Source organism: Macaca thibetana, chromosome 7, assembly GCF_024542745.1.
Source record: "Macaca thibetana thibetana isolate TM-01 chromosome 7, ASM2454274v1, whole genome shotgun sequence".
Taxonomy (NCBI): Eukaryota; Metazoa; Chordata; class Mammalia; order Primates; family Cercopithecidae; genus Macaca; species Macaca thibetana.
The window spans coordinates 109729544-109755821 of record NC_065584.1 but is presented as its reverse complement, the minus strand read 5'-3'; the positions used below and the strand labels follow the sequence as shown (position 1 = coordinate 109755821).

The following is a 26278-nucleotide window of genomic DNA, read 5'->3' as shown; positions in this document are numbered from 1 at the left end:
CCTTACCATCCCGTAATGTTGCCGCCACCCCCCCTTCATTCCTGATATTGGTAATTTGTGTCTTATCTCTTTCTCTTGCTTGGACTCTCTAGAGGTTTATCAGTTGCAATGGGGAGAATTCTAAAATGGCCTCCAGGATTTCCCACCTGCTGCATAATCTTCAATACTATGAACTTGATGGATTTGACTCCCATGACTAAGTTATTTATACGACACAGTTGAATTTAAGGCATGGAAATTATCTGGGTGGGCTTTACTTGATTATACAAGCCCTTTACAAATGGAGTTTTCTCTGACTGGTTCCAGAAGGGGAACTCAGAGAGTTGAGACACCAGAAGAATTGGACATGGTCTTGCTGGCTTATATATGGAAAGGAAAGGGGGAGCTGAGTGCAACCACTGGCTAACAGACAGTGGGGAAACAAAGGACTCCATCTTGTAGCCACAAGGAGCTGAATTCTGCCAAACCTGCTTGATCTTAGGAGATTTTTCACTAGAGCCCCCAGAAAAGAATGCAGCCCTGCTGGTATGTGGATTTCACTCTTTTGCGACCCTAAGGAGAGAGTGTAGTAATATCATGCCTGGACAACTGACCCACGGAACTGTGACACAATAATGGGTGTTTTCTTAAAACACTACATCTGCAATCAGTTGTTAATATAGCAATAGAAAAACTAATATATTAATTTTATTTACTTTTGGAAAAAGCAACTTTTGGGTTTTTTTCTTTTAAATTTTACTAACTTCTTTTATAATCTTAATTGTTTTCATTTCTCTGATTTTTTTTCACTAAAGTTGCTATTTTTTCTAGTTTCTTAAGGTGGTAGCTTAGATACTGACTCAAGGGTCTTTTTTTCTTTGCAATGTAAGTATTTAATGCTATAAATGTCCATCTAAGCAGTTTTTACTTGTATTACACAATTTTCATAGATTGTATTTTAGTTCAAAATATTTTTAATTTCCCGTAAGATTTTCTTCCTGACCTATAAAAACCTACAAACATGTTGTTTAATTTTAAAATATTTGGAAAACCTCTAGTTGTCTTTCTGTTATTTATTTTTAGTTTATTTGTACTATAGTCTAAGGACTTACTTTGTCTGACTTATATTCTTTTAAATATGTTAAGCTTTGGCCCAGCACGATAGCTCACACCTGTAATCCCAGCACTTTTCAGGCTGAGGCAGGTGAATCACCTGAGGTCAGGAGTTCAAGACCTGCCTGGCCAACATGGTGAAACCCCATATCTACTAAAAATACAAAAATTAGCTGGGCATGGTGGTGTGAGCCTATAGTTTCAGCTACTCAGGATGCTGAGGTAGGAGAATAGCTTGACCCCAAGAGGCAGAGGCTGCAGTGAGCCAAGATCCCGCCACTGCACTACAGCTTGGGTGATAGAGTAAGACTTTGTCTCAAAAAATAAAAATGAGAAATAAAATAAATAAATATGTTAGGCTTTGGTTTGCAACCCAGAATATGTTCTGTTTTGCTGAACGTTCTAGATGTGTTTCAGAAGAATATATATTCTGCTGTTTTGCTGCCTGGAGTATTATATAATTATAAATAATGTCAAACTGGTTGATAGGATTGTTCGAGTCTTCCATATCCTTACATATTTTCTGTTTATTTGTCCTTTCAATCACTTAGAAAAGATTATTAAATTTTCCAACTATATTTATTTCTCTGTATCTGTTTCTCTTTTCAGATCTGTCAGTTTTTGCATCATATATTTTGAATCTCTGTTGATAAGTACGTACACATTAAAAGTTATGTTCTATTAGAGAATCCATCCCTTTATCATTATGTAGCATTCCTCTTTATTCCTAAAAATAACCTTTGTTCTGAAATCTACGCTGTTCAAAATTCATATAACTACTCCAGCTTTCTTTTGCTTAGTGTTGCACGGTATTACTTTCTCTGTTTTTTTACTTTTAACCTAAATATGCCTTATACTTAAAGTGGCTTTTATGCAGCATATAGTTTAGTCTTGATTTTTATCCAAGCTGACAACCTGTGTATTTCATCTGGGATGTTTAGATCATTAACATATAAAGTGGTTATTGATAAGGTCAGATTAAAATATACGATCTCACTCTCATTTTTAAAAATGTCTTCCAGCTGTAGTTTCCTTTTCCCTCTTGCTGCTTTCATTACATTTAATTACCAATGCTCCCATTTTGTTTTCTGTTTAGACTTACTGTGTATAACAATCTTTTAAAACTTTTTAGTTTTAAATAATCTGAGTTGACCTCCAAATAGTATTATGCTGATACCTATGTAGTATAAAAACCTTTTAACAGTATATTCCCTATTACTTTCTACCATCTCTTGTATAATTGCTATTATACATTTCATTTTTTCTTATGCTATAAACATAAAATATATTGTATATTTTTGCTTTAAACAGTTAACTTTTAAAGTCAATATTACCAAAGCATAAATACACTCATTCATTACATTTCCAACACTCTTCATTTCTTTTCATGGATGAAAATTTCTGAATATATTATATTCCCTATCTCTGAAGAACTTCCTTTCCATTTCTCATTGATTAGATCTGCCACCAATGAATTCCCTTTTTTTTTTTTTTTTTTTTTTTTGAGATGGAGTCTTGCTGTGTCACTCAGGTTGGAGTGCAGGGGCGTGATCTTGGCTCACTGCAAGCTCTGCCTCCTGGGTTCATGCCATTCTCCTGCCTCAGCCTCCTGAGTAGCTGGGACCACAGGAACCCACCACCACGTCCAGCTAATTTTTTTTTTTTTTTTTTTTGTATTTTTAGTAGAGACGGGGTTTCACCATGTCAGCCAGGATGCTCTCAATCTCCTGACCTCATGATCTGCCTGCATTGGCCTCCCAAAGTGCTGGGATTACAGGCGTGAGCCACTGAGCCCAGCTGAATTCCCTCAGTTTTTATTTTTCTGAGAAAGTGTTTATGTCTGTTTCACTTTTGGAAAGTGTTTTTACTGAGTTTCATTGTGGGTTGACTTTTTTCTTTCAGAAACTTAAAGATTTCATTCCATTGTTTTCTTTCTTGCATGATTTCTGAAGAGAAGTCTTCTGTGAATCTTACCCTTTTGCTCGTCTGGTGGGGGGAAAAGCAAAAAACAAAAGTGTATCTTTTTTCCCTTTGGCTGCTTCCAAAATGTTCCCTTTGTATCTGGTCTTCAACACTTAATATGATATACGTAGGTGGAGGTTTTTGTTTTTTGTTTGTTTTCTTTTGATTCTGGCTGATGTTTGAGCTTCTTGGATTTGTACTTTGGTGTCTGTCATTATTTTGCAAAATTCTTAGCCATTATTTCTTCAAATATATCGTTTTCTCTTCTTCTTTTTAGATTCAAATAATATGCATATTAGACAGTTCCTTATTTTTTTTCACAGCTCTTGGTTTATCTGTCCCGATTTTTAAACTCGTATTTCTCTTTGTGTTTTAGATTGGATAATTTCTAGTCACCTATAGTAAATCTCACTGCGTCTTTCTTTGGCTGTGATAAGTTTACTAATGTGCCTATCAAAAGCATGCTTAACCTCTATTACTACATTTTTTATTTCTTGCACTTCCATTAGGTTCTTTCTTATAATTTCCATTGATCTGCTAATTTCCATTATGCTAATTTCCATTGATGAACCAAATCACCTGTTTGGTCTTGCATGTTGTCTATTTCTCCATTAGAGCCATTAACATATTAAATAATTATTTAAATACCCTCTTTCCTATCTTGTTCTGTTCTTAGTAATTATTTTGCCTTTCCAGGCTGCTATTTTTGGTTTTTGTATGTCCCATAATTTTATTTGGAAGCCAGACATGTTTTATAGAGTAGTAGATACTCAGATAAATTTTATGTATGCTTAGACATAAGCATGCCTTTCATTTTGCTCTGCTTTTAGTGTGAGGGTTCTTGCTTATTTAGTTGGAAGTTAAACCAGGTTTGAAGTTGACTATCTGCTTGACTGCAGGTCCTGTGGCTCAGTTTTGACTCTTCCCCTTGCACTCTTCCCAGGGAACATCTGTCTCTTGCAGTCACCACCTGGACTACACTGCTGTTTTCATTCTACGCTTGTTGTGTGTGGGTGGTTGGACCAAGGGAGGGTGAGATGTTATCAATGTTTGGAGTAAGGCTCAGTCTTAGGCATGATTTGTAAACCTAGTTTTTAGAGTGTGACCTTCACAAGTGTTCCTGTTCCTTCTCCAGATGTAATGCTGGGCCTAACGGTGCTGCCATCTCTCCCCAAGGGGTAGTGCGTGCGTGATTTTCCAGTTGCACATGCACAGCTGCAGATTTCCACCATTTCCCTATTGCACCAGTTTTTGTTGCCCTTCTCCCTGTGTACTGACACGTTTGCTTCGCAGGGGACACAGTGACGTGGACGTGGGTGGAGTCCTCACAATGAGTTCTGTCATCCTCTCTCAGCGACCCCATGGGGAGGCTTTCTCAGGATTCTCCTTGATCCTCCCTTAGAAACATGGTGGTGTTGCTGGATGAGAAATTGGCAAGAGCATGAGAAACCCTTATCCCTGTGGCAACCAGACGCTTCATATTCTCATGCCACCCCAGACTCAGCATGTAGTGATTAGGTAGAAATTTCTAGCTGAATAAAGTTACTGAGCAACAACACAAGCAACACTTAAACATTCTGTGATGCAAAAACTGGGTTCAATTTTGTTTCCTAAAATAATTAAACTGATTTTTGTCACCAATTTGGGAGCAGTTGTATTGAAACGATTGCTCCCTGGATTCCAGGTGAACCCAGAATGCCTGTTGCCTGTTTCTTTCCAGTGAGGATGATGAGTTGGTGAAAACAGCCATCCTGGATCCTAATAAAAAGTCATGTCCCAGATAGTCTGAATTTTATCAACCAGACATTTCAACTAGTGAATGTTCTGGAAGTTCCTCTGCCTCACCTCTTAGATGGCAGTCACCATGTGTTGAACTTGGAATGAGAAGATGCAAGTTCAGATCCTGATTTTGCCACTTAGAAATAGTCCAAACTTAAGGCCAGGCATGGTGGCTCATGCCTGCAATCCCAGCACTTTGGGAGGCCAAGGCGAGCAGATCATGAGGTCAGGAGATCGAGAGCATCCTGGCTAACACGGTGAAACCCCATCTCTGCTAAAAAAAAAAAATACAAAAAAATTAGCCAGGCATGGTGGTGGGCACCTGTAGTCCCAGCTACTCAGGAAGCTGAGGCAGGAGAATGGTGTGGACCTGGGAGGCGGAGCTTGCCCTGAGCCGAGATCACACCACTGCACTCCAGCCTGGGTGACAGTGCAAGACTCCATCTCAAAAAATAACAATAATAATAATAATAATAATAATAAATAAATAAATGAAAGCCACATTACAAGTAGCTGTTCCAGAATCTAATCTGCTGATAATATTGTCAGGAACATGACGAACAGGCTTACTAATACTGAGGAATGCACTCAAACAGTAAATAGTAAGAAAACAAGACAGATGTGTAAATCAAATAGAGTGCTCACAAACACATAATTAATGTTTGTGAGACGAGGAAAAGAATAAAGCAAATAGAACAAAATATTTCAAGGCCGTATTGGAAAAAAAAAAAATCCTGAAATGAAGGAAGACATGAATCTGCCAACCAGGTCCCAGGAAAACAGGACATGAGACACATGTTAATACAGTTATAACAAATCAGGAAGACAGAAAAAAATTAAAACACGAACTTAAATATAAATGTAATTTTAATTTAAATATATCATCCATAGCAACAGAAATATACATGTATCAAGAACTAAATCTAACAAAAGACTTGCCAGAGCTTTATGGAAGTAATTCAACATTTCATTGAAGGATATTCAAATCGAAATAGATAAAACTTCACGATGACAAATACTTTTTCTTAACTGCTGTACTTTCAGGTAGCTACACTGATTATCTAAATAAATGAGGATGCATAATTTATTCCAATCAAAATACCAACAGTGTTTGTGAAAAATTTTCAAACAGATTCTACAATTTTTATGGAAGCACAAAGACCCAAGAAAAGCCAAGGCATCCATGGAGAAGAATACAAAGATTGGCAGCTTCTCTACTTGTGACCAGTGCTATTGTATTAGTTTTCCATTTCAGTTTAACAAATTGCCACAAACTCAGTAGTTTAAAACAAAACACATTTATGACCCTGTAATTTCTATGAATTAGGTGTGGCTTGGCTGGGAACTTTGCTTAGGCTCTTAGGGCTGCAATTAAGGAGTTGGCTGAGCTTCAGTCTCATCTGGAGACTTGACTGTGGAAGAATCAAATTTCCAAACTCAAGTTGTTGACAGAATTATTATTTGCAGCTGTAGAGACCAGAGGACAGTCTCTCTCTTCATGAAAGGCTCAGTCTTTCTTTTAACATCTTTCGCCTGATTAAGTCAGGGTCCCCCAGGATAATCTTTCTTTCATTAACTTGAAATCAACAGATTTTTGGGTCTTAATTACATTTGCAAAATTTATTCATCTTTGCCGTATAAAGAAATTCAATCAAGGGAGTTGATCCATTAAGTGAAACCAAATCAGGTTTTGCCCACACTCACAAGGAGGGAACGATACGACTGTATGACTAACTGGGGGTCACTTTAGCCTGTGTCTGCCACGGTTATGCTGATTAAGTCAGTGTGGTTATGTGTCGGAATCAAAACACACGCACAGATTCGTACAGATACGAACACACAAATAAAAGAGAGGTGGGCCTGCAGATGACCAGAGGTCACAATAAATGATGGTACAGCCACTAATCATGGAATTCAGAGAACTTGAATTGGAGAAGTAGTAATCGCATAGAAGGGAAACTGGAAGAAAAGCAAAACTTGTATAAGGAAACTTGATGGTCCTGGGTTAAGGAACAAATTCTCAAGAATGACACAAATGGTATGAATGGTAAAATAAAAGGTTGATAAATTTAATTTCCCTAAAATGAGAAACTTCTTTTTAAATGTTTCTTAATTTTTTTTTTTTGAGACAGAGTTTTGCTCTCATTGCCCAGGCTGGAATAGAGTGGCACTATCTCGGCTCACTGCAACCTCTGCCTCCCAGGTTCAAGAGATTCTCCTGCCTCAGCCTCCCAAGTAGCTGGGATTACAGGCGTCCACCACCACACCCAACTAACTTTTGTATTTTTAGTAGAGATGGAGTTTCACCACGTTGGCCAGGTGGGTTTTGAACTGCTGACCTCGGGTGATCCACCCAACTCGGCTTTCCAAATTGCTGGAATTACAGGCTTGAGTCACCGTGACCGGCTGGAACTTCTTTTTATAAATAAATGTAATAAAGAGAAGAAAAAGACAAGTTACCTCAGGGTGAACTTGAAGAATAAGATGGAGAACATTAGGCTTTTTGACTGAGCATTGCTTGCTAATCTGTAGGCCTCAGGTGGCTTTTCAGAGAGTATTAAGCTTAGGCAATTTTGAAAGGAAACCAGGCTGGGTGTATCTGTAATGGGCAGGGGAAGTGATGGCCATGAGAAGGAGAGGAGATGGAGGGAAATAACAACATTTAAAGGAGACTCAAAGGTTGTTTTTGGTGCCAGAGATGCAATAAAGAAATGTGGTATCTATGACATGAGTTAGGAATGGTTTTGAGATAGTATATATCCTCTGAGGATAATGCTGGGGTAAATTACAGAAGATTCACCTAGTCCGTGTAGGAGTTGGAGTATTGAAAATATCTATATGAACTTCCAAACTTACCGATTAAATGGCATGATAAATTCAGGTGATAAATTCAGGGGGGAACATCTTTAGAGCTCAGACATTAGAAATACATTCTGTAAAGGGGTTTTCCTTTTTTTAATTTTCTGTGAAGATCTCTTCCTGAAACACGATTGGACTTTTAAAGCACAAGATACTATGTTGCTAGCAAATTCCAAAACAGAAACCTAGAATTTAAAAATTGTAAATTTGCTTATATATTTGGTAATTTACTAATGTGGCTCACAAGACATTATCTAGCAGCTGGTTAGCATTTTCAGAAAAAAAAAATAACACCCCTGCCAACTTCCTTTTTCAATAATAAATTATCTACCTAATGATTCATTAAAATAATAATTTTACAAACATAAAGTTTAGTAAAATAAAGAAAAAGGTCTTTAAATGTACCATGTCCTTTGATTTTACAAGAAACTAATTGTGTGAAGTGTGAATAAAGAATAATTTTATGTTCTCTGAGAAACATGGAAATATACTTCAATATAGAGTCATTAATGATGTGACAAAGAAAATTTGTACATTTACTTCCTTTGGTGTTTCCAAGCCAGATTTCCTCTGTTGTCCCTACCCATCAACCTGTCTTTCTTCTGGGGATAAAGCCCCATCTTCGGGGAACTGCTCCTCCTTCCACAGCCAACCTGGGAGCTGCCATGGTCTTACCTGAACCTGCCTTAGTTGAAGTCGATGTGTCCAAGATGGGCAGCGATCTAACCTAAGCCAATACAATCTTCTACACCACGGGTTTTATTTATCTGATTCTGACCTGTCTGAAATTGACCCTGTCAGAGGCTTTCTGAGAATGTGAATTTGGAATCACTGAGAGCAAATAAATGCGTGTCAGTCTCTCTCTGGTGGTGGGAGCTACCAGGTATGGAACTTACTAACTCTGAAATAAATGAATAATTAAGGAAATAGAAAAGCCGCAACTAGTCCACTGTGGTGTTTCAAAACATCATCCTGGGGCAAATTGTATTTCTACGTTTAATGCTAAAAAGCAATTATTGAGAATGGATTGCTGCCTAATGAAATAAATAAAACAAGTATTTGGGATTGGAAATAACTAGCTTCAGGTCCTGCCTTTCCTCTGAATATGCGCCGAGGAAGGAGTCATCTTCATGGGTCATTCTGCCGCCTCCTCCATCACTGACAGCATAGTGCACACTTCCCAGCACTGGGACTTTGACTGGTGCCACCTCCTCCGTCATTGCCAGTATCTTGCACACCTCCATATTGTGTATACCTCCAGTCATGCACCCAGCACTGGGACTTTCACTGGTGCTGCTGCCTCCCTCCTGCAAAGCACCCATGTCTGGGAAAGGCAGAGCCTCGGATGCCCATGGATGCCCAGGTAGACTTCTGAATTAGGCAAGGGAGTATGCTGAGGACAGGCATGGGGAGCCCCTCTCACCCCAGGCAGGGAGAAAGCAGGTGGATTTGCTGTAATAAATTGTGCGTCTTGTCTGGAGTTGTCTTTCTGTTTATCTTGTCAGTAATCTGCAATGGTGATAATTGAAATTATTCAACTCTTTGGATGTTCCATTTGGACTGTGCATAACTCCTAGGGTGATTTATTATGCTTTGTTTTTCTGTATATTAGCTTGTTTGTTTATTCCTCTAGGGTTTTGATTGCAATTTTATGCAAAAAATTAATAGGCATTAAGAATCACACATAATTCAAATCACATTTCCTTAGGAAATGATGTAATTTTGGCATTCACATTACTTTAAAATATATACTTGTGCTCTTTTACTGCTTCAGGCTAATCATCATAATTCCTTTGTACTGAAATACTAATTTGTTTAAATTTTTAAATGTTTCTTGGTAAATGGTATCAAAGTTGATGTTTCTATCAACAACTCTAAATATTGCCACAACAGAATATTTCATCCTGCAAAAAATTCTAATTTATTGGAAGCATAGTTTTCATCTGAGCCCAATACCATCTCCCTATCAATCTTTTAAGTAAAAACTGAACTTCGGGTTGGGCGTGGTGGCTCACGCCTATAATCCCAGCATTTTGGGAGGCCAAGGCAGGTGGATCACCTGAGGTCAGGAGTTCAAGACCAGCCTGGCCAACATGGTGAAACCCCGTCTCTACTAAAAATACAACAACAACAAAAAGAATTAGCCAGACGTGGTGGCACATGCCTGTAGTCCCAGCTACTTGGGAGGCTGAGGCAAGAGAATTGCTTGAACCTGGGAGGCAGAGGTTGCAGTGAGCCAAGATTGCACCATTTTCACTCTAGCCTGGGTGACAAGAGTGAAACTCTGTCTCAAAAAAAAAAAAAAAAAAAAAAAAAAAAAAAAAGGACTTCAGTGATAGTCTTTTCATTCAGCAAATATTAATTAATTTATTATGGTTAGCCAACACTGGTAAACAAGAGAGACATATTCTACAAACCAACCAGTTTATTGATTTTAAGATAGATATTGTATCAGTAATTATAGAAACAAATCCATCAATTTATGGGAAGTTGTCAGGGAAGAGTTCCTGGGGCACTAATAGAGTTTTAAGCTTAATGAGTGAATAGGAACTATGTAGATGTTGGGGAAAGAAAAAAAAAGAGCATATATGCTGATGGGAAGGGATTCAGAGGCATGTGGGGAAGGGTTTTGGCAAGTCTGAGGGCCTGGGCAGACCACATGCCAAGAGTGTAGAGAGCACAGGGCAAGGAGTGTCTAATGCAGAATGATGTGGACCACATAAAAATGTCAGAGTTGTACAAGGGCAGCTAATAAGGAGAAGGCTAAAATGATACTTGTGTTTTAGAAAGTTCCCTTTGACGGCAGTAGGTAGAATGATTTAGAGCCAGAAGGACTGGTCATTAGGAGACAAGCTTGGATCTACGGGCAGAAGGTGGTAGCTTGGACTAGATGGGGAAATGATTTGAGAGCAATGGATCAGATAGAACCATTGAGAAGAGAAAAGGAGGAGTCAGAGGTGGCTTTTTGGTTTCCTCCTTGAACAAGTGAGAGACAGACCTGAAAGAAGAGCAGTGTTGGCATGGGGAAGGTGATAGTTCAGTTCTGGACATGGTGGATTTCAGGCACTGGATGGCTGAATCCAGCAGGCTAAAGGGATGGAGGATTCAAATGGGGAGGATGAGGATGAGGAGATAATCTCGGCAAGAGGTGGCCTAGACAAGAATGAATGGAGATGCTTTGGGGACAAAATGTACAATGTTAAGCATGCACCCTCTTTCAAGCCCCTAGGGGGTCTTATGGAATCTCCAATAACATCTACATTGCTCCCAACTTCTTTATGGTGTGGCTCTGCTTTGGTAGAAGAGAGTGGAATGTCAGGAAAGGATCACTTCTGTTTGTTTCTGGGTTGGCACAACTTAAATCCTGGAGTTACAAAAGGATAAGATAAACATACATACATTAAGTAAAACAAAGTGCAAATTTGATAAGCAAAACTTAATGATATAAATAAATAAAAATATCAAATGGTTACACAAGTTTATGTAAGATATGACAGCTTTGTTATTATTGGAAAAGCATCCCTTAAAATAACCCTGGGTCTCTTTGAGGGTTGAGTTTACCTATTACTCTTGAATTTAATCATACAACCTATGGAAGGACCCAAGCAATGATAGCTCATCAAGTCATGGCCTGTCATGGAAAAGATATGCATGTGTTTTCACTGTATCCATGAATATGTTCGTTTTGTGCCCTTTACACTGACCGATTAAATGCCTGGTACAGCCATGGATACTATGAAAATTAAATTTAAGAAAACCAGAATTTTGACCATTTCTTGATTTGATATTGTTGTAGTTGTGCATTTTTATCCAAGTCATTCATTTAACAAAATAAATTATAAAATTATTTTCCTGAATTATTTTTGATCCATCAAAGTTGTCTTATTTTTGGCAATATTTTATTACAGGTGATTATGTTGTCATGACTATATATTTTGAATTGAGTAGAAGAATGGGATACTTCACTATTCAGACATACATTCCCTGTATACTGACTGTGGTTTTATCCTGGGTGTCATTTTGGATCAAAAAAGATGCTACACCAGCAAGAACAGCATTAGGTGAGTTTCAAAAAATCTCTTCCATAAATTTGCGTAATTTTAATATAGAAGCATTCATAAAAATGCCTTCAATGTAAAAAACTATTTAAATGTGAATGATCTAATTTGAGGGTTACTTGAACTGTGCTTAGACTTTTCTCTTAAGAAGCCAGGTGAGGCTATTCTTTCTCACAATGGGATTCTATGTGTGCTACATAAATCAAGATGGGGTAGGAGATTCAGAGTAAATAAATTGTGATAGTATCCTGTATCACAGGCTGATATGATCACCAAAACATAGGCACATCCCAGAACCTGTCAACTCAAAAGTCCCCCTACATTAATGTCAGGAAGCAGAATTTACCACACACCTCTGAGGACTGAGGACATAATATTGGTAAAAACAGTTTATCAATAATTGAAGCTCTGCTTATATATAGCAACTTTACCAGCAAACGAGAAAATGATCATTTTTTTTCAGCTGTAAGCCACACACTAAAACTCAGTCTTTTCATGAATTTTTCTCTGGTTCCCAAAGTCTTCTTAATAAAACACTAACTTTCAGTAGTTTTAGAACTGTGCAACATATATTATGTCAGTTTTTCTTTCTGATAGGAAACTTTCAATGTTTTGATTTTTTGAAGACAGGTAATATATAAGACTGAATATAGAGATTGTTTTCCCCAAAAAAAATTCCTATAGAAAAGAGGAAGCTGCCTCAATTTCAAATTTCTGCAACATCTCTCATATCTGCATTGTTATTTCTCTGTGTTTTTTTTTTTTTTTTTTTTAATTTATGTGTTCAAGAACAAAGCACTGGGCCTGGGTAGACCAGAGGCCAAGAGATTAATTAGCCTATAATATCCTCTACCTATACTAGTTTTGCATGCTTATAGAAAATACATGATAGAACTGTAGGTGAATCAACACAGATTTTGTGACTAACCCTTGGGGTTATGGCTTCATGGTTACATGTATTAGATGTCACTGTACATAAGACATCTAAAGATAAACTTCAAAGTGATATAATATATAACTATGTTTGTACAACTTGAGACTATGAAAATCCTACAGAGAATAGTTGTTCTGGGCTCAAGATACAGAAGCTAGAATTTCACAGTGCAGTCAGATAATAAATTTATAGCCAGAAGAACTGAGGAACTTTATTTAATAAGATGGTTAGTGTCTAGTTGAGACACCAAAAAGTCTGCACCTAGAAGTAAAGGGGGTACTCTAAATGTCATTTGATGAAGCTTGAACCAAGCAATAACAAGATCAAGGAGAACCATCATTAAATTTACTGTTTGTCATAAGAATTCAAAGGGCTTCTTAAAAAGATAATATCATGCAGACTCTTTAAATTATAAGGAGTTATAATAAGAACTTATTAGACACTCTAAGATGTAGAAAAATGTGACCCATGATCACAAAGAAAGAAGGATTAATAAAAAGCAAAGAGAAGTCTAATGCTGACTCAGTAGGCATGGACTTTAACAATAGCTATTATAACAATGTCTGACAATATGATTTTAATTAATGAACAGATGAGTCATCTCATCACAGAAAGTATATAAAAAGAAATTCTAGAATGAAATATATAATATCTTGATTGAAAAATTCACTAAACTTAAGAGCAGATTGAAGATGGCAGAAATAAAAGGTTATATAAAATTGAAGACCATCAGATGAAAATTATGTAATCTGAAGAGCAAGGGAATAAAAAGATTAAAAGAATGTACCAGTGATCTGTGGTACAATACGAATATATATAACAAAACTATAAGTGACTATAACTGAGGCGATAGTTAAAATCAGAATAATAAGAAAAAAAGAATGAGGAAAAATATTTTTGAAAAAATGTGGTTAAGAAGTTCCAATGTTTGGTGAAAAATACCAGCCTACAAATTCAAACAGCTTAGTGAGATACAAGCAGGAGAAATACAAAGAAAAGCATCATAGTCTAAATGATGACAATCAAAAATAAAGGTAATACTTGCAAGTAGATAAACAAAAATGTCCTGTCGTATGTGGAGGAGCAAAAATATGACTAACTGATTCTTCATATGCAATAATGGAGACCAGAAGATATTTAATTGCTGGCTTTAAAGTATTGAAATTCTATATCCAGAGAAAATGTACTTCAAAAATTTCATCAGAATGAAGTTTTTTTAGATAAACAAAATCTGTGTTAATTTGTCACAGAAAATCTAAAACCATAGTAAAAATTCTAAAACAAACAAATTAGGTAATAGAAATAATAAACAGAAAAATGGATTTATAAGAAGTAATGAAAAACATCAGAAATGGTAAGCATGTGGTGAAATTTTTAAAAACTAGTTTTCTATTTTTATTTTTTCAATTAAAGTCAAAATAATAACAATGCAAGATGAGACTTATGACATAAGAAAAAATAAAATATAGGCCATAAATAGCAATGAGGTTAGGGGACATATGGAACCATGTTCCTATGTGGTGCAAAAACGAGTGATGTAATACTAAAAAAATTCTAAGTAGATATGTTAAGAAATCTTATTGTAATCTGTTGAAAAAATATGAAAATATAATAAAAGGCATAGCTAAGAATTCAACATAGAAATAAGTAAGAGCATATAATAATAATAAAAGGATAAATTCAACAGAGAGACAAGACTTTCATAAATGCACCCGTACCTAGTATTACAGCTTCATATTAAAATAAACAAAAACTGAGAAGAGGATAAATTTTAAAAATCAATCACAGTTTGATATTTAAATATACTTCTATCAGCAGTGTACACAAACAAGCACATTTGTCCACTTATTTAAGTGATTAAACCAGTCAACAACCAAAAAGCCAGTAAAGGAATGGAGGAGCTGAACAACAATATCAATGTCTTTGAGCTACTGGATATTATAGAACTCTAAACCTAATAATTACATCATGAAAGTGAATTTCAATATCCACCTCCTGCCATACACAAAAATTTACTTAAAATGGATTATACTAAAATGGTAAAACTAGAAATGTTAAATTTCTAGAAAAATGTTAGGATTATAATGTTAGATTAGATCAAGATTTCTCAGATCAGAAAGTGAATCTTAGGTTAGGAAAACTTTGAAACATTTCTGACATGAGAATAAACCTGAATAGATATTTCATGTTGTTAGATAATATGAAACATCCTGAAGATCCATTGGTTATGTAAAATAAATACATTTTTCCAATGGATAGCATCTTTCTCCTCTTATGCATTTGATGTGCAGAAATTTTAATTTCTTTTATTAATCTTTATATTAATGTTTTTGTTCTAAATATGTTGTAAGTATGGCTACTTTAAAGATTTTCTGTGTAATATTTTAGTCTGATAAAATAATACAAGAAATGTCCAGCATACAGTAAAATATCATTCATCATATCAAAAAGAAAATGCCAGTATCAAGATGACACAGTTGTTGGAATTATCTGATTAGGATTTTAACATATCAGTCATAAATGTGCTTCAATGAGCAAATGCACACATGCTTCAACTAAATGAAAAAATAGAAAAGCTCCACAAAGAAATAGAGGATATAAAGAAGAACTCAGTGGAATTTTTAGCACTGAAAAATACAATGCCAAAATGAAAAGCTCACTGGATATGCTTAACAAAAGAAGAAAAGACAGAGGAAAGAATCAGTGAACCGTGAGACAGAACAACAAAAATTAATCAATCTGAGCAACAGAGAGGAAATATATTGAAAATAATAATCAACTGAGTTTAGGGATATCTCCAAATGTTGACATATGTTAGAGAGGGAAATGATCCAACATTTGTGTTATTGAAGTTCCAGAAAAAGAGAGATAGAATGAGGCTAAAAAAAAGTATTCAAAGAAACAATGGATAAAAAATACTCAAATTTGCCAAAAGGCATAAATCTAGAGATCCAAGAAGCTGAATTAATCCCAAATAGGTTAAATCCAAAGAATGTTAGGTAAAGACACATCATAATCAAACTCTTAAAAACTGAAGAAAAATTATTGAGAGTAGCAAAGAAACATGTCGCCTTGCCTATTAAAAAAAAAAAAAGTTGGATAACAATGGATTCTCATCCAAACTATGGACGCAAGGAGGAAGTGGCACAGCATTTTTTAATGCTGAATAGAAAGAACAATCAACCCAGAATTCTATACCCAATGAGAGTATCTTTTAAGAATAAAGGAGAAATTCATTCTCATGCGAAGAAGAACAAAGAGAATTTGTCACTAACAGATGTCCCCTAAAATAATGGCTAATGGAATTTCTTGAAATAGAAAATGATAAGAGAAGAATTTTTAACAAAAGAAAGAAAGAAAAAAACACAAAAAGTGAAAATGTGGGTAAGTAAAATGGACTTTCCTTTGCCTTTTGAGTTTTCTAAATTACTTATAATGGTTGAAGCAAAAAATCATAATGCTACTTGATGTAATTATTAAACTAATTAAAGGAAATATTTAAGACAATTATGTTAAAATCAAGGAAGAGTAAGGGAAAATAAAGTTTCTACATTTCATTCAAACTGGTAAAATGTTAAATATGATAAATTATGTATTTGTAATACTGGAGGAATCACTAAAAAGGCCACAAAGAGTGATGTGCCTCAAAAACACTGTAGATAAAGCAAAATAAAATTCTAAAATATGTTGAGATAACCCATATGAAGGCAGGAAAAAGAAAACAAGATATTATAAAGGAACAAACAAACAGGAAACACAATATAATTACATCTTAAATATTAATAATTACTTTCAATGTAAATTGCTGGAACATACCAGAGAAAAAAACAGAAGTTAGCAGAGAGGATTAAAAAAATAAAGCATGACCCAGCTACAATGTGTCTCCAAGAAAGTCACTTGAAATAGGATGATATTGTTACACCGACATGAATGTTCATGTAATCACCAAGAACTGGACACAACCAAAATATCCCTCAACAAGTGAATGGCTAACGAAACTATGGAACACCCAAGCCATGATATCAGCAGTAGGAAAGAACAAACTATTAATGCAGCAGCGGTTAAATGTGTCAATGGCATTGTGCTGGGTGAAAAAAAAAAGCCAATGTCAAAAAGTGTTATTATAATTTGTGTTTAAATTAGGAGGTTTACTTCTGACTGTGGTAAGATGCCAGCATTTATATTCACTCATCCCTCCAAGGTCAAGAAGAAAGTTTTTCTAGGATTCTGTGAGACCAGGATCATCCCCAAAGCATCCTATATGTAATAGACTCAGCTGAGGTAACCTTCCTGAACTCCCTTGGGCTTTCCCCGAAGAGGAAGTCATGCCAACAGGTGTTTGTGCAGAGCAGCACCCTTCTTTACTAGGTAGCTTAGACCCCTGAACTAAACAGAAATGCCTAAGCTTTATTTTTCTTCAGGGTGTATAGTTTCAGGGTGGGTGTGGAAGTGGGGAGGATAAAGCACACGGCCACTGTCTACCTCTGGAATACAGGCCACTCATGAAAACTGATGGACAAGGTCTATGGAAATTGCAGACACAAACAATTTGTATTTCTATTGAAATAGAAACTAAGATTTTGAACTTCTTAGACATGATGTGATCACATTTTTAAAAGTTGAATTGGATGTGTATTAAAGGAGGATAATGGCTTCCAGCTTCATCCATGTCCCTGCAAAGGACATGACCTCATTCTTTTTTATGGTTGCATAGTATTCCCTGGGGGAGAACATTAGGGAAAACAGCTAATGCATGCTGGGCTTAATACCTAGATGATGGGTTGATAGGTGCAGCAAATCACCATGGCACACGTTTATCTATCTAATAAACATGCACATTCTGCACATGTACCCTGGAACTTAAAAAATATAAATAAAATAAAATAATTTTTTCAAAAGATCTTTTTCCATAAAACTACATCTGATGTAAGTATAGACTTTTCCGGTTTACATAGCATTTTTACATGAAATTTTACCATCTATATTAAAGAGTACCTAGCATTCTGTTTTCACTGCACAAGTTAAGGAAACTGATTCAAGATGGTAGGTGGCTTCTCATGGTCAAATGCTGAGAAGGCCCAGAGCAAGGTGGAGGGCTTGGACTTTCAGGTGATATTCTTTACACCTCAACAAGCTGTCCACCCTGTGCTTTGAGACTCATTCTCCACCTGGCCCTGGCAGAACCGCCTTGAGCAGGTGCAGGGAGGAACTAAACAGAGGCTGTAATGCTGCAACAAAGGTGTAAAGTAATGTGTCCTCATCTGTCCTGTGTACCTATTCTCTGACTAGTACTGCGATGCAGATATTTTACTGTATTCCCATTGAGCTACAGAGGTGGTGACTATTAAAATTCAGATTCCTGTGATTCAGGGGTTCATGAATCTGGGGTCACTAACCTGCCCTGTCTAGTAGTTCTGACAGGTCCTGATTTCTTGGGGAGTTCACCCACGGGAGAGTCAGTCTTAGCCTGTTTCACATGATAATCGCTCTTCTTCATTTTATTCTTATGTTCAACAGTCTCTATGTCTTTTTTCATGTTTTCCCTTCTAAGCCATCCATCTCATGTGTGTCTGTGTCTCTTTTCTGAATGTTTTCCACAATATTTGATTAAACATCCAGTGTTGACCCATGCATATGGAATAGTCGACGTCAAACCAACATTGAGTGTTACCAATTAATTGCTTCATTTGATGTAAAGCATTCATTTAAATGCCTCAAATGTGCTAGCGTCTGTGCTGGGGGACAGGCAAAGACGAGTAAGGGACTGTTTTTGTCTTAAAGACCACACTATCTAGGAGACAGATACGTAAAGACATATGTGATTCCCTGTGATAATGAAAACAAACAAAAAAAAGCTGCGATACGTAGAAGGTACAGGGATACTGCAGACGTGCATGTTGTCAGCTCTGCCGGGAGGACAAGAGTGGAGCTGGGTCTTCAAGAATAGTGAGGGTTTTAAACTGGGGAGGTGAGGAGAAGTAAGAAATAAAAGGATTTAGCTGCACAGAAGTGTGAGATGTGGAACAGCAGGGAATAGATAGGACTGCAAAAAGAGCGTCGATGTGAAAAATTGCTTAAAAGGCAAAATGTCCAACAATGAGAGAATTACTGAATAAATTGAAAGGTGTTCACTTGATTCAGGCACTTTAGTGTTATTATGAAGACTCTAATCAGAAATTTCATGGAAACATTGCTTATGAAATTGTGTGGACATTAAAATTCAAAGTAACATTACATGAGGTATGCAGCATCAGAGATTCCTGTAAGGCAGCCGTGCTGGGGTGGAGGGATGTGGGTGACGGTCTGGGATTCCTGTTGCATGTTGCATCCTTTTACAACATGCTACCTGTCCCCTGTGCAGGCATCACCACGGTGCTGACCATGACCACCCTGAGCACCATCGCCAGGAAGTCCTTGCCACGCGTGTCCTACGTGACCGCCATGGACCTCTTTGTGACCGTGTGCTTCCTGTTTGTCTTCGCCGCACTGATGGAGTATGCTACCCTCAACTACTATTCCAGCTGTAGAAAACCAACCACCACGAAGAAGACGACATCGGTGAGCTGCAGTAGCAAAGGTTCTCTGGGAGGTAATGGGGACGCTGTTTGAAATGAGTGTGTGCCTAAATGCAGTTGTATTCCTAAGGATCGTATAAAGCATGATATACATACCCAATTCAACAAGACTTTTCCAAACCAGACGGGATTCTGAAGATGTGAATGTGACTCTACAAGCTCTCTTGTGTCACCTACCGGTGATGTGGTTTGGTTTAGTCATACCCTAAAGGTTTCTCTTGAGTGGTTTTGGATGCAAATGTTCATGACAGTTTCCTAGTTATTTTTCTTCTTTTCTTGTAGTTACTACATTCAGATTCCTCAAGATGGATTCCTGAGCGAATAAGCCTACAAGCCCCCTCCGTATGTATAGCATTGCAGGTGTCAATATTTCTGAGAACTTTCACTAAACATTGCATTTGAAAGGTAGATTGCTGTTGATGCATGCATGTATTGAAGACCAAGGAGTGATGCACATGCTGGCTTCAAAAATGTGTTTAGTATTAGGTTAAAAATCCAACTCTGACAAGTTGGAAATTAGAGGAGAAAAGTAATCATAATCCTTCTACATGGGGATTAGTGTATGGCATATATAGTTCTTTTTTAGCCATTCAAATAATATATGTTCATGCATTTTAGCAAAACTGAATTATGATCTTTATATTGTTTTATAGCCTCTTTGATAACTCAAAAATAGGTACTTACATGTACTTAAGTTTTGTGCCACAAATATTATTTTATAGGATCATTGTAATGATCATATCCTACGTTCATGATTGATGCACAGGCAGTCTTGGCAGGACACTGACTGGGCTTATCCACATTTTTCACTTGCATTTACGTTCTTATCATTACCAATTTGTATTTACCTGTGACGATTTGCTTGGTTATAAATTCCTAGGAGCAGAACATTTGGGCAGAGGGGTTGCATGGTCTTTGGTCTTTGCCAAATGGTGCTCCACCAGCTCCATCAGCAATGCCAGACACCTCATCCTGAACTTTCCGTGCATTCAGTTTGATAGTCAAGCAGGAAAATGAGCTCTGCAAACTTTTCTTACTGGCATTTATTTGACTATTGACAATATTGTCACTTGTTTATTTTTGATTTGCATTTCTATTTTCGTGAATTGCTTTTGAATTTTTTAAACTTTTATTAGTATTTTAAAGTAGAAATCTGACGGTGGTATATATGTTACATATTATATAAATTGTATTTTATAAAATATATAATTTAGATAGTCACATATAGAATATATTCATGATATTGTTTGTCATGTAGTTTTTATTTCAACTTGAATTGGCAACATTGGCCCTATCCTATTTTGTGCCTTTTTCTGTGTGTGTTATTTTGTTTCATGTGGTCAAATCTGTCACTGTTTTCTTTTCTAGTTTCTGCTTCTTGTGTTCTGCTTTGGAAGGTCCTTCCTCCTCTCAAAATGACGACCCCCCTCACTTTCTTTTGAGCACTATGCTTGACATTATGTTCTCTGTGCTTTCATGTATCAACTCACTTTATTCTCATAACAAACCTTTCTACAAATCAGAAAATTGAAGTGTGGATAAATTAAGCCCTATAAATATTGACCAAAGTTTGACAATTTAAAAACAAATTTGTTACATTTAACTATTAACAAGTCTGAATTTCTTTTGGCTAGAGATAAGAATGGAGCTTTATTGAAAAATCCAAGAAATATATTTTTAAATTAATGATGAGAACTACAACTTTTATCATATAACAATTTTTATTTACAATCATGACTTTTATTCCTTTATACATATGTATACTAATTACAATTTACTAATTACATCAAATGTTTCAAACCCACCCATACACTGCAGGTGGTTTGCTACTTGCTAATTGAGACCGCATATGCAGCGCACTTCCAGCCCATTGTCAGGAGACTACATAGTTATCTGCACTCTGCAAGTGTGGATCATGATAGTTCTTCCAAAACGTTTGTGGGCAAATCACTGTTACAGCTGCGGGAAGCCACAGCGAACATACAGATTTTGCCAGCAAATGCTTCCAAATGGCATGGGACCAAAACAGAGGGGAGAGGGGAAGGGTGCAATCATCACACATAGCCAGGACCTGGGTGTTGAAAGGAGGAAATATTGACATCTTTAGTACAGAAGTGATGTTGCCAAAAAAAGAAAAAAATCCTTTAACACACAGAGAAAAAGATATCACAAAATGAACAGAAAAAATATTTTTAAAGAAAGAAAAAGTTGGAAAGTTTAATGACCTTAAAGAAAGTACAAAGAAAAATAATTCACAGACAGAAAGGGTGCCAGGCCTGGTGAGAAGACACAACCAGAGACCTGCAACAAGAATAATGCTAAGCCAAAGAAAAAGCAAGTCTGTCCTCTGCTGAGTGAGAACTGTCAACTTCCCAACTGTATTCTGAAAGGTCAGTCTGCAAGCTGTATGCTAGTGAAGGAGCCTCCATTACCAACGCGAAGCAGCAGTGATGGGGGACAGGGGCAGGCTCCGTGAACAGTCACATATGTGGCTTGGGGTGAGCCGTTCCAGTTGCTCAGTTCCCCTTTCCTAACGTGTCAAATGCAAGGCTGAGGAACTCCACGTGTGCCCAGGAAGCACGGAGCTCCGTGACACTCACAGGGCTGTCCTACACACACAGACAAAAGAGGAGGGAGTCAGGGACCCAGCTAGGCCAAGGAGGACTTGGGGGAATTGTTAATTAAAATCTCTATCTTGGACATCGTTTGAAATTTTCATGACTAATGAGACGGAGGCAGGTAAAGAAGTTCTTAAGCTATTTAGGGCTCTTAACATCTTACATTTTGCTTCAACCTTATAAAATGGAATTTGTTTCATTTCAAAGCAGTGAACTATGAAGACATAATGGGAACCATTTTTAATATTGTAAATACGATCTCTAGGTGTTTTTTGGCTTCCTAAATGAAGTGAAATGGAGGTTTCTCTTCTCCAGAAACCATCCTGCTGCCCTGCCTGTGGCCTCCAAGGGTTGCCCTTTAGATCTCTGGTGAGCCATCCAGCAGAGCCTTCTGCCTCCCGGTCTGAGCCAGAATCTTGCTGTGGGGCTGCCCTGCCTTGTGACGACCAGGCTTCTCCTCTCTTGTCTCCGGTAGCCCCCAGTCCCATCCACACAGCAAGAGACTACATAGAGGAATGGGGTTGAAGCAATGAGTGGATGACTGTCTGGCTGATCACTGTCAAGTATACGTGTAGGAAACTTTTATTGCAATTGTTTGTTCATAAAGGCAGATATTTCCACTGGAGCTTGTCAAAAAGAGGCAGATCCCTTCAATGCAGTGGGATAGAGGCAGGGAATTGCTATGTTTTAGCAAACCCCTGGTGATGTTTACACCTACTCGGGACAAAGAACATTAACCTAGAAGAGACGTGTCCACATGAGGCCCATAGAGACAGCGGGACTTTTATTTCTGCCTGTTCATCAGGATTGCGGATGAGGAGGAGGGTGGGCAGCCGCACCATGAGGCCCCACTGGTAGCAGAAGGAGGTGGCCACGTGTGAGGAGCAAGCAACGCCCTGTGAACATGTGGTCCAGGCCATCCTGCTTTAGGTCTGTCCTCACACACAGATGCTTCCCATGGACAAGAGCACACCAAAGGCTGCAAGAACCGACTCTGAGTGACCGACGGACACTTTCACCTGTCTCCAGTTTATGATCCCACGATTATGAGCATGTCCAATCAAACTGAGGCCCAAAAACAGGAGGGAAGCAGTACCATGTCTTCGTGTAATCGTATTTTGGGGTGAAAGTATAAGAGGTTGTCACGATGCTTTCTAATGAATTTCGAATGGCCTCTGTCCCAGCAGTGTGCCACACCCAGGCAAAGGCCCTCGCCAGGAAGCCCACTGAGAAGGGTTCCCTCTCCACCTCCTCCTCGGCATCAGTCTCCACGGCTGCCAGTGGCATATGCCCATCTCTGATCCACCAGCACAGATAAACCAAAGCAGACAGGCAAACATGCTGTTTAGTTCTCTTCCATTATTCAGTCCAGTTTAGAAACGGGTCCCCTTAACGGAATTCAATGTAGTGCACACTTCATAGTTTTTCAGAAGAGCTCAGCCTCTGTCTGAAAAATTGACAAGTCTATTTGCAGCCATGTCTCAGGGTTAGGAATGATTCTTCTCATTGAGGAGTGAAGAGTATGTTGTTCTCTCTCCTTTATCTGCCCCATTTGGACTTTTCCATGTCAGGAGAAGGGCTTGGGAGGTAGAAAAGAAAGCATTGTAGGTGGGCACATTTTTGGTTATGCTTCTTAAGATGGTAAGCAGTATCCAGCCCCCTCACACTGAAAGCCCACTTTCACCAGAATCACATGGGACATGAAGATCCTCTCATCATTCCTGCACGTCATACCTTTTACTATTCACTAATTGGAAAAAAAGTAACCTATTTGTCCCTCCCCACTTCAGTATATGTACTGTTTCACATATAAGGGATAAATATATAATACGTCCATACTTACTACAAATCCACAGAAAAGTAGGCAGAATAGGGACTTCAAATGACTAACACACATTTTAAAATATGCTTAACCTTCTTCATTAATAATCCGGGAAACACAAGATTTGAAACTGCAATGCAATTTTCCTTGCATTAGAATTGACGACGGGGGTCTCCTCTCTCGGCTTTTGAGCCCCTCTCCCTCTGTCTCTGCACAGGGAAGCTTCTTCCTTTCTTCCTTCTTGCCTATTAAACTCTCTGCTCCTTAAAACCAAAAAAAAAAAAAAAGGGACCGAGTCTCTCCAGCGTTGGGGGGAGCGTGAGGGATGGGCAGGCCCACTCATCCTCTTTATCTGTAGGAGACAGATGTGATACGAACCGATTGCTTCACACACCTCAGGGTGTTTTTATTGCATTTTACGATGGTTGTTGTGTCATTCTTGTTGCCTGCAGAACTATTCCCTCCTGGACATGAGGCCACCACCACCTGCGATGACCACGTTAAACAATTCCGTTTACTGGCAGGAATTTGAAGATACCTGTGTCTATGAGTGTCTGGATGGCAAAGACTGTCAGAGCTTCTTCTGCTGCTACGAAGAATGTAAATCAGGATCCTGGAGAAAAGGGCGTATTCACATAGACATCTTGGAGCTGGACTCGTACTCCCGGGTCTTTTTCCCCACGTCCTTCCTGCTCTTTAACCTGGTCTACTGGGTTGGATACCTGTATCTCTAAGCATTGCTCATGGTGAAGAGTGGAGAGCATTTGGTACACACTCGACCTTCCGTCGCCCCCAGACCAGTAGTGACCAATCGGGAGCAGCAAGGAAGGACACTGCTCCGTGTATCTTGTTATAAATGACCTTTCAGCAACACAGGAAGTACCTGGCAAAGGTTTCTATTATGTATTTTACACACACACACACACACATGCTAATTGAGTTTTAAAGTAATATTCTTGCTGATCCCTACTGAATTGTAGCTTGGTGTTGTTTCTGAATGGTTTATGGATATTGGAAGCAGCTGCTGATTACCCTTGCCAAGAAATCTGTAAAACGTGCAAGTGAATGTCTAAGATGCTCTCTCAGGCCCCTAGTCCTTCTGTATCTTTCCTTCGCAGCCCTGGGTGTAGTAGCGCTCACGAGTGTTGAATCACCCCTGGCCGAGACCCACTCCTGCTGGCTCAGCCTGGGCTCTCTGTGCTCCAGTGTGAACAGCAGCGGGTTCCAACCCCAGTCTCCTTTCTCTGTGGCCTCTCTGGTTCCAGCACCATTGCCGTTAGCTGGCACCCCTTTACCTAATAACCTCGTTCTAGGCCTGGGGAGAGTACACTCGCATTGTCCACGGTTTCCATTGGAGGTGAAAATAAGATTTTTAAAATGCTCATGTTGGGGTCAAAGATGACTATCTCTGAACATCAGAAGGTTATTACTTTAATCCAACTTACTGAGAGTCAACAATATTTGAACCTTGGGTTCTTGGACTAGTTCAACAACATTTCACCTTAAGAGCTGTTTTTAACTAGACCGAGGCTCAACCCAAATACGTGCCCAGCTTATGTTACATTATTATAGGTTCAGTAATTGTCTTCATTTTGCAAAGAAAGGTGTACAGTGAACACAACCTGTTATCTTGAAGACACACGCCAGAGTGTGAAAGACGTAGATACAATTTTATTTTTATTTTCTTTTTTTGAGACAGAGTCACGCTCTGTCACCTGGCCAGGCTGGAGTACAGTGGCACCATCTTGGCTCACTACAACCTCCACCTCCCATGTGCAAGCGATTCTCCTGCCTCAGCTTCCCGAGTAGTTGGACTACAGGTGCGCACTACCACACCCAGCTAATTTTTTTTTTTTTTTTTAGTAGAGACGGGGTGGTTTCACCATGTTGGCCTGGCTGGTCTCGAACTCCTGACCTCAGGTGATCTGCCCGCCTCAGCCTCCCAAAGTGCTAGGATTACACATGAGCCACCATGCCTGGCCAAAATTAAAAAAAAAAAAAATTAGTGAATATTAATTTTCAACTCCAACTTTAGATGCAAAAAAAATGGGCAATGGTGATCATCAAGTACATATTTTGATGAACAAGATTATTTTATACTTTGAAATATGGATACATAGCAAAATCCCAAAGAAAAAATATCCCCCAATCAATACTCTTTTGATATTTTTATAACACAAAACCAACTTGCTTCTTGCTGTTAGTTCTTTGTTATAACTGGACGCCAGTGTGAACTGCAGAAGACTCTGTTGAAACTTCTCCTCACCAATAGGCAAAACACAAGTCCTATCAGTTAGTCAATAATGCTTTGGCATTATTAAAATTCTGAACCAGAATCTCTGTGCCTCTCATCTTTCTCACACAGAAAACTGAATCCATTTCACGTAGAAACCATAATTTTAAAGATTATCGATTGTGCATACCATAATTACTCAGAAAAATAAAATATTTTGCAGAGAAAGTATAGAAAAGTATCAATTTCACACAATTTCCTGGATGTATACCAGACACAGAAGAGGATGGGAGCAGAAGAGACCAGAAAAAGTGAAATTAGATTCATCTGCTTATTCCTATTAACA

At 38.0% G+C, this 26278-nt stretch overlaps 1 protein-coding gene across 3 annotated transcripts in view; it reads left to right on the top strand.

Moving 5' to 3' along the window:
* Nucleotides 1-24770, top strand: part of GABRG3 (gamma-aminobutyric acid type A receptor subunit gamma3) — a 570535-nt gene extending 545765 nt beyond the window's left edge. For all 3 annotated transcript variants that reach the window (XM_050796150.1, XM_050796153.1, XM_050796151.1), the window contains 4 exons: nucleotides 11601-11753; nucleotides 19046-19242; nucleotides 19542-19601; nucleotides 24152-24770. In XM_050796150.1, coding sequence (XP_050652107.1) covers nucleotides 11601-11753; nucleotides 19046-19242; nucleotides 19542-19601; nucleotides 24152-24433 — 692 coding nt within the window. In that variant the 3' untranslated portion in view covers nucleotides 24434-24770. The remainder of the gene's footprint in view (nucleotides 1-11600; nucleotides 11754-19045; nucleotides 19243-19541; nucleotides 19602-24151) is intronic.
* The last annotated feature ends 1508 nt before the right edge of the window (nucleotides 24771-26278 follow it).